Here is a 16,057-nt window from a genome sequence, read left to right on the forward strand (position 1 = left end):
GGACCACTATGGAGAGAAAAAGAGCGGGAAAGCTGGAGAGGAAGGGCAGTGGTGAGGTAGGGGCACCAGAGAGGGAGTTTGGGCAGCCTGGAGCAGGGGTCAGGGAAGGCTAGGTGGGCGTTGGTAAGAGGTAATGGCAGACGTGGAGCCTGAGAGGGCGCATGGAGATCCAGGTGGAGGAGGAAAAAAGGCAGAGAGGAGAGATGAAGACTGTGGGGTGGGAGAGAGGGACAGGTGGGGTGTAGGTACGGGTGGTAGACAGAGAAAGAGGCGAAGGAAGATGGAGAGACAGCCTGAGCAGCATGGAACAGGGATGTGCAGACCCAGCTACTGAGAGAGGGATTGAAAGGGGAAGGGGCAGAGAGAGGGAGGAAGCAGAGAAGGGAGAAGGGGGAGGATAGCGGAAATGAGGTTGTTGGAGAGAGGAGAAAACCGGAAGGCGATACTCAGAGATCCCACCGGGCAGAACAGAGACTGCCAGGCAGCTGAAAGGAGGCGGGTGACAGGGCGGGGGCTCACCGTGATGTATCCCCAGTCCTCGCAGTCTAGGCCGAAGCGGTGGCCATGCGCGCGGAGCAGCACGCGGCGGAGTTTGGGCATCCGTGGACCTGTCTCCAGCACCACCTCGAAGGGCCTCCCACCCCGAAGTCGACCCGTGCCCGTGCCTACCAATGAATAGGTGCAGGCGCCCGGGAGGTGGAAGGTGGTGCCGTCGAAGGTGCGATAATAGAGTCCGTCTGTGGCAAGGCAGAGGCCTGGGCCGCCCCGGGCTGCGCGGCAGGGTTTGCAGGCCACCCGGCCGCCAGGGTGACAGCGGCAGCAGCGACCGGTCGCGGTGGGAGGGGACGGCAGCGGGGCGCCGGGTTCCAAGTAGCGGCCGGCGCTCAGGCAGCCGCACTGAGCAGTGGGCACACAGGTAGCGCCACTCAGCACAAAGCCCGCGTCGCATACGCAGCCCTCACGGCAGTGCCCAGCGCGATCGCAGCCGGGTGGTGGCTCCAGCCCCGCGCAAGTGACAGAACAAGCCGGAGCGCACAGCGTGTAGTGCGAGTGTGCGGGGCACGGCGGGCCTGCGGAACCAGTAGGAATGGAAGGTTACTTTGCGGTCTGTGGCTGTTGGGACTCTCACTCCCTAACTCTGGGGCTAGGATGGGGTATCTGGGGCCCTGCCGGGGCAAAGCTCTACCTGGGCAGAGCTGCAGGTACCTTCAGATAGCTAAGGATGCGGTGGTTAACCATGCCTCTGATGAGGCATAGCTAATCTGTAGGGCTTGGGACGGGTAAGAGCTTAGGGGCTGGACCATGAACAGGTCTGAGTCCCTGAGAGGTAAGAGCTGAAGGGTTGGGCCATAATCAGGGCTGAGAAGAGGGAAGGATAAGAGCTGGGGGGCTGGACTTAAATCAGAATACACCTGCTACTTTAGCATGGGCAAAGGTTGAGGGTCTGGTGGGGAGTGGAGGGATGGCTGAAGGCTGGTGCAGTGGGAAGTACAGGGTCTCAGGGATACACTGTGCAGGGAGGAGCTGGCACTCTGGGATGAGCAACAGCCAAGGAGCCACATCTCAGTCAAGAGTGGGGCCAGGTTCCCCAGACGAGCAAAGATGGAGAGAGACGCTAGACTGAATCCCTAGGCACTCACTGCACAGGCTTGAATTCCGCCATTGGAAGACTTGGCCACCCAGCAGCTGGCAGGTTTCACAGTAGAGGCTGAGCATGGGGCAGGGTCCAGTGCCCAGGCATACATCCACCATGCAATCTTGGACATAGGGGCTTGGTGCCAGCATCTCATGGCACAGCTGGAAGGGCCCCAGAGGGTCCAAAAGGATGTCACAAGGGTGGGCAAAGTGGGTTGGGCTGCTGGTGGTTGGCAGAGTGACACAAGATGGTGGCAGTGGCGGCATGTTGTCAGCAGCATCCAGGCACCCAGTCGAGGAACCCACCAAATATCTACGGCCAAAGGCCCAGGCCATTGCATCCTCAGGCAGCTTGGTGCCCAGCACGACTCTAGGCACCTGGAGGTCATTCATGGGGTCCCCATTATAGTCAGCGCACAGCCCCACCACATGGCCCCGATATGCTGCTGGAAGATCCAGTACTACGCGGATCCCAGGGGCATAGGTCACACGCAGGCCAAAGGGGCAGCTGACCACAGTGTCCCAGCCATGGCGAAAGATGAGTGTATTGTTGCTCAGAGCCTGGAATGGTAGATTCTGCCAGTCACCATTCACCTGTGCAAAGAGGATATGTCAAGTTGGGGCTCTAGGGACCCCGTATCATTACCAAGGATGCCAGTGTCCCTAGGTAAGAGTAGAAGAGCAGGGCCCCCAGAAGGTCTTTTTGAAGGACTGTCTACAATGACCACCCCCACCCCAACAAATAAAAGCTTGGGGTGCTGTCCACAATACTGATACTTTTTCCAACAAATACTTGGATGGTGAGAACTGTGGGCTATAGTATTCCTGGATCAGATTTGGGGAGTTGAAAGCCACAGCTTCTGGAAGTGACACATGTGCAGTGTCTGGCACATGTCTGGTCAATAAATATTTGTTGAGCTAATGCAGGGATGAGTGAATGAGGCTCATAGGTCAAGTTAGGCTGTAGAGTCCTAGGGATGCTGGGATTTCTAGGTATGGCAGGGGCTTCAGGATACTATGCAAATGGTTCAGGGAAGGGAGGTCTGTCCATAGCATATATAAATGTTGAGGCTGCTGTCCATGGTCTAACCATATTTGCCCACAGCATCTGGGGCTGGGGGTATAAGAATTTGGGATGAGGGTTTGTAAGCTTTTGGAGTTGGGGATTTGGAATTCCTGGATTGGGTTTAGGGGGTGCCCGGGACTGGGGCTAGAGTTGGGTCTAAAGTTCAGTTAACACATGTAACTTAGAATAGTGCCTGGAACACAGTAGGTATTCAGTAAGTGATTGTTGAATGAATGAGTGAGTGAATGAATGAATGAATGAATGAATAAATGGGATTCTTGGGTCAGGACTGGAGTTTCAAGATCCCAGAATCAGGACTGAAAGCTCTGGAGTACTGGGGCTCACAATGAAGGTTCCAGAATTCTTGAGTCAAGGCTAGGAGTTTTTGTTCCAAGACAATCCAGGCCAGGAGTATTTGTCTTAGACACTTAGGTTGAACTATATGAAATTGCCACATTTGTAGGAAAAAACACCAAATATTGGCAGCTTCATGTCCAATTTTAATAACTACATGTGCAGGACAGTGACGTGTGGTAGTTAAGTGTCCTTTGACTTCGGAGCCATGTCGTCTGGGCTCAAATCTTGGCGCCTGGTTTGTTTAACTGTCTCACTTTGGCAATTTGTTTAACTTCTCTGTAAAATGAGAGAAATAATATGCATTGGAAAGAATTGTTGTAAGGATCAAGTAAGGATTTGTAATTGTGCCTGGCACGTGTTGGGGTAGGCCGTGTTCCTTGGGGCAGTAGAGAGGTCTTAGGTTCTGGGATTAAGGTCCCTTGGGGCCACCCATAAAGCCATAACCAGGGCTAGGCCCCTGGTCCCAAGAAAAGCGTAAAACCTGGTCCTCACTCACTCAGGGGCCAGGCAAATAACTAAATGAGTAAAGTGGAGAGGGTGGGATGTGCTGGGGACTGTGACAAACTAGAGAGAAAGTATGTGCCCCTCGCTAGAGAGGGAAGTCCCAAACATACGTGGCCATGAGAATAGGTGACTAGTTGCCAGGGCTTCTAGTTTCTCAAGAGATACCATAAGTCCAGCCTTCTCTATTTAAAAATGGTAATTCAGTAAGAAATTTAAAATATGGCCAAGGCAAACTGCAGAGAGAAGGTTACTGACAGCCCCTGGGTTCTGTCCTCTGTGGCCGGTGCTCACCCCCACAGCCCCACAGCTCCTCTCCCAGTGCCCCTATCTTTATTTGTCTTTCCTACCTTGATGAGAAAATTTGTCATGTTGAAGTGGTGTCAGAGTCATTGGGAACTTGGAATTACATTTCACAAATGAGTAGTTGAGGTCATGTATTTTTTTGATGATTTACAGAGACAGCATAAGAGACCCTGGAGCCCAAAATGCCAAGGTTTAAATACTAACTCTCGTATTTATAAGCTGTGTGACCTTGGGCCAATGGCCTCACCTCTCTGGGGCAGTTTCTCCATCTGGAAAATGGTAATGCCTATTGTATCTACCTTAAAAGGACTCTTGTGCATTATGTGTTATTTCATTGGCACCTAGCGCGCGTGCCTCCCGAGTGGCCTTTCCAACAGCACCAAAACTTCTTTTCCTGGGGAAATTATGGAGGCCTGGGAAAGGGGTTTCTGGACTGATGGTTTGCTCCTAAAGTGTTAAGGCTTGAGTTCTAATTTGGGGGTTAGTTTTGGGGGGGTTGAAGTTAGGTGGCTGGGTCAGAGATCATGGGGCAAGAGGGAGGAGGTGCAAGATACTGTATTTAAGGTCCAATGTCACAGGACAAAAACTCAAGGTATGACCGTAGGGTGAGGTTAGGGGGATCTTGGGATCAGGTTTGGGAGTCTTGAGATGAGGACTCTGGGTCAGAGGACATAAGGTGAATGTGTGGGCAGGGCTGGGATTTTCTCACCAGGACACGACCGGGTTCCTTGGGGTCCAGCCTCAGATGGAATCCAGACACGTGTACTTCGAGGCTATTCGGGACGCCATCAGGACTGGTGCCCAGGAGCACACGGAAGTCAGTGAGCTCCTGTGGCGCTGAAGAACTGAGGCCGCTCAGCAGGTACACGCAAGAGCCAGGGAAGCGAAAATGGCGCCCATCAAAGGTGATGTAGTGGCCTCTGCCAGCCACCACGCATGTGGCCATGCTCGAGGGCACACACGTGCGCAGGTTGTGTGACAGAACGCAGCGCTCATGTGGCCTGCACCCCGTCTCAGTGCAGATCACGCTCCCTCCTAAGGCTGGGCAGAGGCAGTGGCGGCGAGTACAGCCCACACCCTCCCATAAAGCCTCGCCTGGGGCCAGCAGACGTCCCTGGTGCACGCATCCACAGCCACCAGGCCCTGGGCGCCGGAGGACACAGGCTGGGCCGCTGCGAACATAGCCAGCATTGCAGGTGCACGTCTCCCCGCAGGGCAGTGGGCAGGACGCTCCCAAGGGCCCCAAGCATGTCTCTGGGCAGGAGGAGCCACATAACTCATAATGGCTGTTTTGGGGGCACTCGATAGCTGGGGAGAGAAGGGGAGAAAGATGGAGGGGGAAGGAGTGTTTACATCAGGACCTCCCAGTCTGGTTCCAGAGACCTAAGTATTTAGCCATCCCTAGAATGGAGATGTTCCTGCCTTCATTTTCCAAGAGTCGTGCCCAGGATCCTGGGGGTCCTCATCCCCTAGAATGGAGGCTTTCCAGCAATCTCCATCTCACAGAGTAAAGAAGTTTCTATCATCAGAAACCAGAAGTCCTCTTTCAGAACCTTAAAAGTCTGGCCCTGGGACACAGAGCTCTCACCCCAGACCCTGGAGTCCTCCTTACCTAGAGGACCTTTCCATACACCAAATCCAGGAATCTTGCCTTTTAGAATTAACTAATTCTGGATCCCAGGGCCTGGAAGCCTTCACCCTCAGGACCCAAAGAATCCTGACCCCAAGACCTAGGGGTTCCAGCCCCCAGAAACAAGAAATCCCACCACTGGGTGGAGGAGTCTCCATCCCCAGACCCAAGGAACCCTGCCTCCTGAGCCCCTGCAGTCCCATCCCAGGGACCCTGCAGCCTTGTCCTAGGAATCAACTCCAGCCAGCAGCAGGGAGTGCCACCCCTAAGTCCCAGAATCCCCTTCCCTAGTAGCCCATAGCCTTTTGCATCTAAGGGTCACTCACGGCAGCCAGTCTGGGATCTCCAGGAGTTGATGCTGACACCTAGGCGCTGACACGCATGTGCGTAGACCTGGAGCATCAAGCAAAGAGGAGGTCGGTTGTTGGAGAAGGGGCAGATCCAAGCACTGCAGCTGATCTCGAAGGGTGCAGGCCTCAGCACATGGTGGCAATGGCTAAAGGGCCCGTTCAGAGCTGTCAGGATGGCACAGGGCCCCGGGGTCTTCGGTGGGGACGACGGCTTGGTGCAGGGAGCAGCCCAGAGGGAGTGGCACGGGTCATCAGGCGGCTGCAGGGTCCAAGTGCGCAAGAAGGCGCGCAGGTCTGGACCGCCCACATCATCGATTGGGTCACTGTTGAAGTTGCCGCACAAGCCCACCACGTGTGCACGGTAGCCGTCGGTTACTTGCAGAGACAGGGCGTGCTGCCAGTCGTACACTAGGCGCAGTGCGGGTGGCTCTTGCTCCAGACCTGCCTCTGCCCATAGTTCTGAGCTACGGAAATACAACCGCAGCCTCCCGTGGAGCAGTGTCACTGGCAGCCTAAGCCGCTGCTGGTTCACCTGCAGGGGTGACCCAAGAGCAGGAATCACCAGAGAAAGGGTACATTCCTAAGCATTTAAGGTGGGGTGAGGGATGAAAGCTGAGGGGGTTGGATGTTGGGATACCGAGGGAGTGGGGGTCTGGGAGCTGTAAGGAGGAAATGAGTTAACGTATGAAAAAAACTTGGAACGGAGTCCACCTCATGGTTAAGTGTCATAGAGGAGGATTTGCTATGTTTGATGTCCCCTAATCCTGGCATCTGGAACCTCCAAATTCTGTGAGCTTTGGACATATCCTGGGACCACATGCAGCCACTGGCATGTCTGCAATTTCTCCTCAGGGAACGTTTGGAGGCGTTGTTCTTAGGCTTTGTTCTGGCTGGAATGTCACTCGATGCACTAACCAGGAGCCTTGTTTCCAATACCCAGATGTGACCTCGTGCAAAACTCAGAAGTCTTCCTTTCAGGAATCTTGATAAGTAATTCCACTTCAGGTAATAGGAGAGCCTTCATCCAGGACCCCAGTGTCTTTCCCCCAATTACCAAGAGCCTTCACCGAGAGCTTCCAGGTCATGTGGATTGGACTTCCATTTTTTGTGTCAGTTCACCAAGAAGGTTACCAACTCACCTTTTACTCTCATTCACTGCCTCCACCCTGGTCCAACCATCATCTCCTACCTGGACAATTTCAGCAACCTCCTCACTGGTCTCTCAGTGCATCCTGAACAAGCCCCATAGTCTGGTCTCCACAGGGAAGCCACAGGGATCCTGTTAACACCCAAGTGGTATTTCATCCCTCCTCTGCACACAACCTTCCCTTGGCTTCCACCTTACACAGAATAAAAGACAAAGTTGTTGCAATCTGCCCCCCATGGTCTCTCGCTCTCCTCTGTACCACAATCCCTCCCTCTGCTTCAGCCTGGACTTCTTGCTGTTCCTCTAACGTGCCTGTCAGATTCTCACCTTAGGCATTTGCTGTTCCCTCTGCCTAGAATTCTCTCAGATACACACATGGCTCTCTCCCTCACCTCTTTTAAGACTTGGCTCAAGTTTCATCTTCTCAGGGAGGCCCTCCTACTTAAGACTATACTCTCAGACATCCTGATGCCACTTTTCTGCTCCATGTTTTCCTCCTTAGCATGTACCACCTGCTAAAATACTACATAATTAACTTATATTTATTGCTGATATCTCTCTGCTAGAATATAAGTACCATGAGAACAAGGATTTTTGTCTGTCTTGGTCACTGATATGTCCTCAGTGCCTTAAACAAGGTCTGGTACATAATAATAAAACATTCCAGGGTGCCAGGGTGACTCAGTCCATTAAGTGTCTAATTCTTGATTTTGGCTCAGGTTGTGATCTCATGTTTCATGATGAGCCCTGTGTTGGGCTCTGCACTGACAACACAGAGACTGCTTAGGATTCTCTCTCTCTGCCCCTCCCCTGCATGTGATCTCTCTCTCTCTCTCTCTCTCTCTCTGTCCCTCTCAAAATAAATAAATAAACATTAAAAAATTCCTTAGTTGATGAAGAAACTCAGGAGTGTCAGGTACTTGGGAGATGGGGGCTTATTTGATGACAGTGTAAATCTGAGGTCCTGAGAATTTGAAGGTACTGGATACCTGGGTTGGGGTGCTGGATTCTGGAGAGCCATAAGAGCACTTGGGGAACTCCTGACTCCTGAGTGACAGGGTGGGCTCCCAAGTGGCATGTGGAGGGGAGTATGGAGCATCATGGCTCATGCATCAGGTCCTAGCATCATATGCTTCTGAGCTTTCCATACCTATTTTTTTTAACGTTTTTAAAAAAGATTTATTTATTTATTTATTTATTTATTTATTTATTTTTGAAAGAGAAAGCATGAGTGGAGGAGGGACAGAGAGAGAGAGGGAGAGAGCCTCCCAAACAGGCTCCACACTATCAGTACAGAGCCTGATGTGGTGCTCGAACCCACAAACTGTGAGATCATGACCTGAGCCAAAGGCAGACACTCAACAAACCAACCGACTGAGCCATCCAGGCGCCCCACATTAGCCTATTTGATCCATACCACAGTCTGATGACTTAGGTCTTTGTATCATCCCGATTTCACAGATGAAGAAACTAAGGCTCAGAGAGGTTAAATGACTTGCCTAAGGTCATACAGATGACAGGTGGTCAACCTGGGATTTGAACTCAGGCCATCAGGTTTCTAGATCACATTCTTTCTAACATGGTACTGAGGAGTGACTCAGTATGTCCATAACCTCATGGGTTTGCTCTCTCTAGCAATCCTGATTAAATGTAGTCTAGTCTCCACAACCTTCCAATCAGAGCAATGCCTTCAAACCTTTCCCGAGGAGAAACTGTGGACATGCCAGTGTCCATACCTGCATGTGGTCCTAGGATATGTCCAAAGCCCAGGGGATTTAGAGGTTCCAGTTGTCAGTGTCAGGAGACAAGAAACACAGCAAACCCACCTCCTATGACACTTACCATGAGGTAGACTCTGTTCCAAGTGCCTTTCATATGTTAACTTGTTCCTGCTTCATAGGAACCTGGTAAGGTAGGGCTAGAGATCCATTAGCCCTTATCCACAATCCCCAAATGCAAAAGCGGCCTGAAGACTGAAAGATGTTTCGTGCGTTTGATGTGAAAATGTAATTGGCACCAAAAGTTCACCTGAACTCATGACGTGGCCGCTTATGGTCTTAATTTATCCCAGTTAGTGTGAATATTCGGCTATTTCACTGCAGAGATATTAATGTTTGTAATTATGTGACATCCATTGGGATTATCATGTAACATATGGCATTTGCACAGTATGACCATTTGAAATTTCAAAATCTGAAATGCACCTGGCCCCAAGCCTTTTGGATAAGGGACTGTGGACCTATATAATTGCCTCCACCGTAGAGTTGACAAAAATGAGGGACAGAGAAGGACACAGTTTCCCAGGATCCCACACATAATTATTCTTACCCGGACAAAGCCGAACTCATGTTTGACAGCAGTGATGGTGATTCCAAAAGCGCGCATTGTGACAAAGCGCACGGGCTGCCTCCCTCCAGAGCAGGCGATCCACAGCTGGAAGGCAGGGAGGCCACTGGGTAGGGCCTGAGGGCAATGGCTCAGGATGTAGGTACATCCCCCAGGCACAGGGAAAGAGTAGCCATCAAAAGTGTAGATGTATGGTAGCCCGGAAGCCCAGCAGGTACCCCCTGGGATGCCCCCCTGCCTCTTACTAGAGACACCCACTGTCTCTGATTTGGCCTGAGATGCCATTTTGGACCCAGACACAGTTTCAAGTTCTTGTTTTGCCATAGTCACAGCCTCTAAGCCTGGTTCAGTCCCTGCCACCACCTTGAGCCCCAACTTGGCCACTGAGACCGTTTCTGACCTAGACCCAGACACTGTCTTGGGTTTGGACTCTGGTTCAGCTATGGGCATTGGCAGGGGGAAAGGTACAGGTGCCGATAAAGCCACAGTCAGGGTTTCGGGAATTGGTTCTTTTACAGACAGAAGTCCAGGTTCTGGTTCAACCAAAGCTATAGATTCAGGCTGAGGTTCATTCAAAGCCTCTTGTGCAAACCCTGGATAAGCCATGGTCACTGCTACAAGTCCTGGTTCTGGTGCAGGTGTGCTTTCTGATCCTGGTTTGGCCACTGCCATGGTTTTAGAGCCGGAGATGGACGCTGTTTCGAGGTCCTTCAGAGATATTGTCTTGGAACTGAACACGATGTCAGACCCAAATGTGGTCTTCGTGCTGGCCACACACTCAGGTTTGTGCTTTACAAGATGACATGTGGTCCCATCGGAGCATGCGTGGTCCTTACAGGATCCTGGGAACCGGAGTGGCATCATCAGGGAAGACTCTATGAGGGGATAGGATTCTGTGGGAGGGTTCAGATCTTCTTCACTCAGAATATCTGGGGATGAGATGATATGAAATGATGCAACAGAACTGGATCCTGGCATTTAGCCTCATCCCTTTCCTGCCTCTATGCTCTAGGCCTCCAGGGTTCCTGGAATTGGAGACTCAACATTCATAAGCTATCAGGGTTCCAAATCTAAAATGAAGTGGGCCTATATCGGCAGAAAGAGAAGGGTGGGGCGGAAGGACAATACAGAAATGGCCAACACAACGTGGGTACAGAACAGAGCTGTGATGAGCTGGAGAGCACACACTCCCTCTAAAGACACCACATTAATTATTTAAAAGTCTATGTGCCAGTAAATCTAAACATATCTGTGGGTCGATTTTGGCCAGTGAGGGCTTCCAGCCTGCCACGTCTAGCAGCCTTAAGAATTGTGTGTGTGTACAGCGAAGGAAACAATCAGCAAAACTAAAAGGCAACCGACAGAATGGGAGAAGATATTTGCAAATGACACATCAGATAAAGGGTTAGTATCCAGAATCTATAAAGAACTTATCAAACTGAACACCCAAAACACAAATAACCCAGTGAAGAAATGGGCAAAAGACATGAATAGACACTTCTCCAAGGAAGACATCCAGATGGCCGACCGACACATGAAAAAATGCTCAACATCACTCGTTATCGGGAAAATACAAATCAAAATCACAATGAGATATCACCTCACACCTGTCAGAATGGCTCACATTAACAACTCAGGCAACAACAGATGTTGGCGAGGATGCGGAGAAAAGAGGATCTCTTTTGCACTGTTGGCGGGAATGCAAGCTGGTGGAGCCACTCTGGAAAACAGTATGGAAGTTTCTCAAAAAATTAAAAATAGAGGGGTGCCTGGGTGTCTCAGTTGGTTAAGCATCTGACTTCAGCTCAGGTCATGATCTCACGGTTCATGGGTTCGAGCCCCACATCAGGCTCTGTGCTGACAGCTCAGAGCCTGGAGCCTGCTTTGGTTTCTGTGTCCCCCTCTCTCTCTACCCCTCCCTTGCTTATGCTCTGTCTCTCTCTCAAATATAAACATTAAAAAAATAAGTCATTAAAAAATTAAAAATAGAACTAACCCCACAACCCAGCAATTGTACTACCAGGTATTTATCCAAGGGATACAGGTATGCTGTTTCAAAGAGGCACATGCACCCCAATGTTTATAGCAGCACTACCAACAATAGCCAAAGTATGGAAAGAGCCCAAATGTCCATTGATGGATGAATAGATAAAGAAGATGTGGTGTATATATACACAATGGAGTATTGGTCGGCAATCAAAAAGAATGAAATCTTGCCATTTGCAACCATGTGGATGGAACTAGAGAGTATTTTGCTAAGCGAAGTTAGTCAGAGAAAGACAAATATCATATGACTTCACTCATATGAAGACTTCAAGATACAAAACAGATGAACGTAAGGGAAGGGAAGCAAAAATAATATAAAAACCGGGAGGGGAACAAAACATAAGAAGCTCTTAAATACAGAGAACAAACAGAGGGTTACTGGAGGGGTTGTGGGAGAGGGGAATGGGCTAAATGGGTAAGGGGCATTAAGGAATTTACTCCTGAAATCATTGTTGCAGTATATGCTAACTAACTTGGATGTAAATTAAAAAAATAAATTAAATAAAAAATAAAAAAAACCTATTCATTTCAACAACAACAACAACAACAAAAGAATTGTGTGTGTGTGTGTGTGTGTGTGTGTGCGCGCGCATGTGTGCTCTGTGAGGATAGTCACTCCATCACCCTATTTCCCAGGAAGAGGAGTTATTTTTTCATAGCTATTGATGCCTGAAGCTAGATATATACAAAGTGAACTTTTAAGAAATAACTTTGTTCTGAGGGGTTTGCATATTTCCCATTCAAATGGAATATAGAGTTTTGGAATGGATTAGAATATGAACTAAAGTAACAGCTCCCTAGGGTAGGAATATTTCTACGTTGTACATTGTTGCATCTCCAGCGCCTAGAACAGGTCTAGCCTAAAGTAAATCTAAAAAAAAAATGTGGAAAATTAATAATAGCAAACATTTATGCATGCCAGGCACTCTTCTATTGACTCATTAAAAAATAATTTTTTTTAACACTTACTCATTTTTGACAGGGACAGAGCATGAGCGGGGAGGGGCAGAGAGAGAATCCGAAACAGGCCCCAGGCTCTAAGCTGTCAGCACAGAGCCCATCGTGGGGCTGGAACTGTGAGATCATGACCCGAACTGTGAGATCATGACCTGAGCCAAAGTAGATCGCTCAACTGACTGAGCCACCCAGGCGCCCCAATTAACTCATTTTTTTTTAATGCCACAACAACCTTATGAAGGTGTTGGTATTATTATCCACAGTTAATAGAGGAGAAAGTTGAGGTTCCGAGAGGTGACCTGACTTGCCCAAGATCACACAGCTTGTAGTAGGATTTGAATCCAGACCTTTTGGCTCCAAAATCCAACTCTGAGCCAATTTTAATAAGTGATTTGAAGTCCACATTTTCATTTCTAAGAAACTCCAGTCTCTCTCTGACTGTCCTCTCTCTTTTCTCTCACCTCCCTGGTCCCCCACTGTTTTTCCAGACTGGGAGAGATTGAGGGGGGGAGCTCCCTAATTCCAGGGAGCAAACATTCATCAGACTGCATACTTAAAATTGTACAATTAATTGTGTATCTTAGAACCTACTTAAAATAAAAAAGCATTGAACTCAAGGAACTAATGGGTGGCAGAGGAAAAGAATAAGTAAGTATATGAAAAGTGATATGACTTGTGAAAGAAATCAGGGAACGGCCAGAATTTGTAAGGGATGAGAAATTACGATTTTAAATTGAGCAATCTGAGCTCAATAAGAAGGTGGCATTTGAGCAAAGACCTTAAGGAGGTGAGGGAGCTATCATAAAGACATCATGGGGACAGTCATTGTAGAGGCCCTGGAGGAGGGAGAAGAAAGTGGGGTGGCTAGTATGGCTGGAATGGAGTGAGGGAAGGGCAAGAGTGAGAAGAGATAAGATCAGAAAGGTAATGAAAGCAGATTGTATGGGACCACATAAAACACTGTAAGGACTTTGCTTTTGCTGGGTATAATAATAATTGCGTGGAAAGATTCTGAGTAGAGGAGGGAGTGATTTGCATTTAAAACCTGCCTCTCTGGCTGCTATGTCAGCAATTGAAGGTAGTGTTATGATTTTCTCCGCCCCTGATATCCTGGAATCCCATCGCCTGCTCACCTTCCGATTGCCTTGGGCGGGAGCGCTGCTCACTCACGCTTGGCTGCCGCGCAGCTTGGGTCCCGAAGCCAGCGCCCGGGGCGGTGCCGAAGCTAAGCACGCCCACGGGCGTCCCGCGAGTCTCCAGGAAGTGCACTACTCCTTGCCCAGGCCCATATGCCACCTCAGTCCAGGCGAAACCCTGAGTGGGGGCCTGGCTTTGACCAGAATGCTGCCCGTGATGCGGCTCGGGGCCGCCGGGGATGAGGCGCCAGTGCAGGTTGGGCAGCGGCTGCCGATCTAGGAGCACCAGGGTGGGCTCACGCGCCACGAGCACCGCCACGTTGGAAAAGCCCGGCTGCGCGGTGAGCGCGAAGCTGCGGCTGAACGCGTCCACCGGGGGCAAGAGAGCGAAAAAGGGATTGTATGCGACGCCCCCGCGGGCCGCAGCCGCAGCCAGGAAAAGCACCTGCAGGCGGGCGGAGGAGCGCAGCACCAGGGGGCGCACTGGGTCCACCGCGAAGTGCAGCACGGCTCCAAGGCCCAGAGCCCGCGCCCCTTTGGCACCGCCCCCCCAGAAGTTCAGGCTGCCCAAACTGTCAGCAGCCACGTACACATGATCTCTGGGTCCCGGAGCCGCGGGCGCGAACGGGGGCACGGCGTAGACGCGGCCCCAGTAATCCTGGGGCAGCAGTTGTTCGGACACGTGGCCACAGGCCTTATCTCTCGCTTGCAGGCAACTGTGGCCAGCCAGCAGCGCGACGGGATGAGTGGCCACGACGCGGGTGCCTGACAGGTCACCTGCGCTCTGCACCTGCAGCGCCTGGAAGGGCTCAAGATGTACGAGGAGGGGCCGGCTGGCAGCATGCTCGACGCCATCCAGCAGGATGGGCACGGGAGGCGTGAGGCGCAGGCGCGTGGGCCTAGCGCCGGCTACCACCGCAAACTCCTTGTGCCGGTCGTGGGGCTGCAGCGACGGCGTCACCACCACGTAGCGAGTACCCAGCAGGCGGCGCGGAAGCGCTAGTGCCGTGTCTAGGGAGGCGCGTCCACGTGCGTTCACCACTGTCACTCCCACCGGCCGCGACGCTGCTAAGCGCACCGCTCCGCCAGCTTCCCGCCGCGAGCCCTGCAGTTCCACGGCGCCGGGCAGCCGCACCAATGCAGTGATGCCTGGCAGCAGGCTCAGCGCGCGCCGAAAGGGCGGTCCCCCCACCGGGTACGCCCTCACTTGCACAGCCGTCGGGGGCCCCTTCGTGGGTGGCGACACATACAGCCGGAAGTTGGGCTTGTCGGCGCCCCCATTCTCCAAGAAAGCCGTGATGAAGTAACGGCCCTGGAAATCCACAACTGCAGCCGTTGGGCCTGAGAGTAAAGGAGGGAGTCAGCACAATCTGTTGGATTTGGCCGCCAAATACATCAGGTTCTAATCCTGACTGCCACTCACTAGCCATGTCAACTTGGGCAAAGTACCTAACCTCTTTGGGCCTTAGTTTCTTCATTTGTAAAAGGAGGTCTTGGCAGAGCTATGAAAATATTAGATGAGATAATATATGTAAAGGCCATGGAACAATATCCGGTAAATATTAACTTAAAGTAATGTTGCTTCCTTTGAACCATCTGTCACAGAAAGGCCTGCTCAGCCCCCTTCCCACAACTGGTTCGGCCAATTCCCTGCCACAGAGTCTACCAAAATAGTCCCTGGTTTCAGTTGGCCAGGGCCCACGAAGCTCCACCGTGGTCAATTTTCTGTTAACAGAACCATGTCAGACAGCCCCAAACCCCAGCCAGCACAGCCAGTCCCTTGCTGCAGATCCAGACCAGCTCACCAGTTTTCTGCATCCCTCATGGATCACTTACCCCACAGGAAACCCAGGGCACCAAGGCACAGAAGGGCAGGTGTGAGGGCATCCATGGCCGGGCGGGGGGATGGACAGATATGGGTCAGTCGGTTGTCTCTCCTGCCAGTCTGCCTCCAAACCCTTGCACTGCAGCAGCAGAAGAGGGTACAAGGGGAATCCCAGAGAAGGGCTCAGGCTTCAGAGCCCAGGAAAAAAAAAAGGCAAGGCTGGAGGTCTCACCTGCAGGAGCTGGACTGAGGCCACAGTGTGGGGACATTTATAGTCCCAGATGCCTGGGCCTGGCCCTCAGCATCCTCCCTGGGTCAACACCCGGATGTCCCCATCAGTACTGGCTCCGTTCTGACTTGGTGCCATCGATTGTAATGAGGTCTAATTATGCGGGTGGGAGCGGGGAGAAGGGGCAGATGGAGGAATAGAGGGGGAGGGACAGAGAAAAAAGGGGAGGGACAGATATGGGGAGGTGAATTAGGAAATCAAAGTGGGCAGAGCAAGACTACCATGGCTTCCAAGAAAAGAGGGACAGGACTCCTGAGCCTGCCAAGGACAGAGAGGCTTCAGGCTTGAACTTTTGGGGTCCTGGGAAGGAGGGGGCAGGAGCCTGGACTCCTAGATTCTGAGGAAGAAGGGGAATAGACACGGGACTTCTGTGTCTGAGGGAGGAGGGGACCGGGGACCTGAACTCCTAGGTGGCAGAAGTGGCAGAGAAAGTGACAGAGGCAAGAGAGGACACCATGTGCTGGAT

At 51.4% G+C, this 16,057-nt stretch overlaps 1 protein-coding gene across 1 annotated transcript; it reads right to left on the reverse strand.

The window, feature by feature from the left end:
* Positions 1-1,062: 1,062 nt before the first annotated feature.
* Positions 1,063-10,344, reverse strand: LOC109251414 (IgGFc-binding protein-like). The gene is made up of 4 exons (XM_019422959.2): positions 9,321-10,344; positions 5,822-6,377; positions 4,575-5,173; positions 1,063-2,229 (listed from the first exon to the last, which is right to left on the reverse strand). The coding sequence occupies exons 1-4, from the start codon at positions 10,314-10,316 to the stop codon at positions 1,564-1,566; spliced, it is 2,817 nt and encodes a 938-aa protein (XP_019278504.2). The 5' UTR covers positions 10,317-10,344; the 3' UTR covers positions 1,063-1,563.
* Between the last annotated feature and the right edge of the window lie 5,713 nt (positions 10,345-16,057).

The sequence above is a fragment of the Panthera pardus genome, unplaced genomic scaffold, assembly GCF_024362965.1.
Source record: "Panthera pardus isolate Hobbes unplaced genomic scaffold, ASM2436296v1 HiC_scaffold_18, whole genome shotgun sequence".
Classification (NCBI taxonomy): domain Eukaryota; kingdom Metazoa; phylum Chordata; class Mammalia; order Carnivora; family Felidae; genus Panthera; species Panthera pardus.

Bases quoted from the DNA above. Each gene is read 5' to 3' on its own strand.
- LOC109251414 (XM_019422959.2), bottom strand. From the start codon at position 10,316: ATGCCAGGATCCAGTTCTGTTGCATCATTTCATATCATCTCATCCCCA. The intron at 5,174-5,821 runs GTGAGTGACCCT...TTCTCTCCCCAG, and splicing joins GAGATCCCAGACTGGCTGCC to CTATCGAGTGCCCCCAAAAC. The intron at 2,230-4,574 runs GTGAGAAAATCC...CTCTTTGCACAG, and splicing joins AGGAACCCGGTCGTGTCCTG to GTGAATGGTGACTGGCAGAA.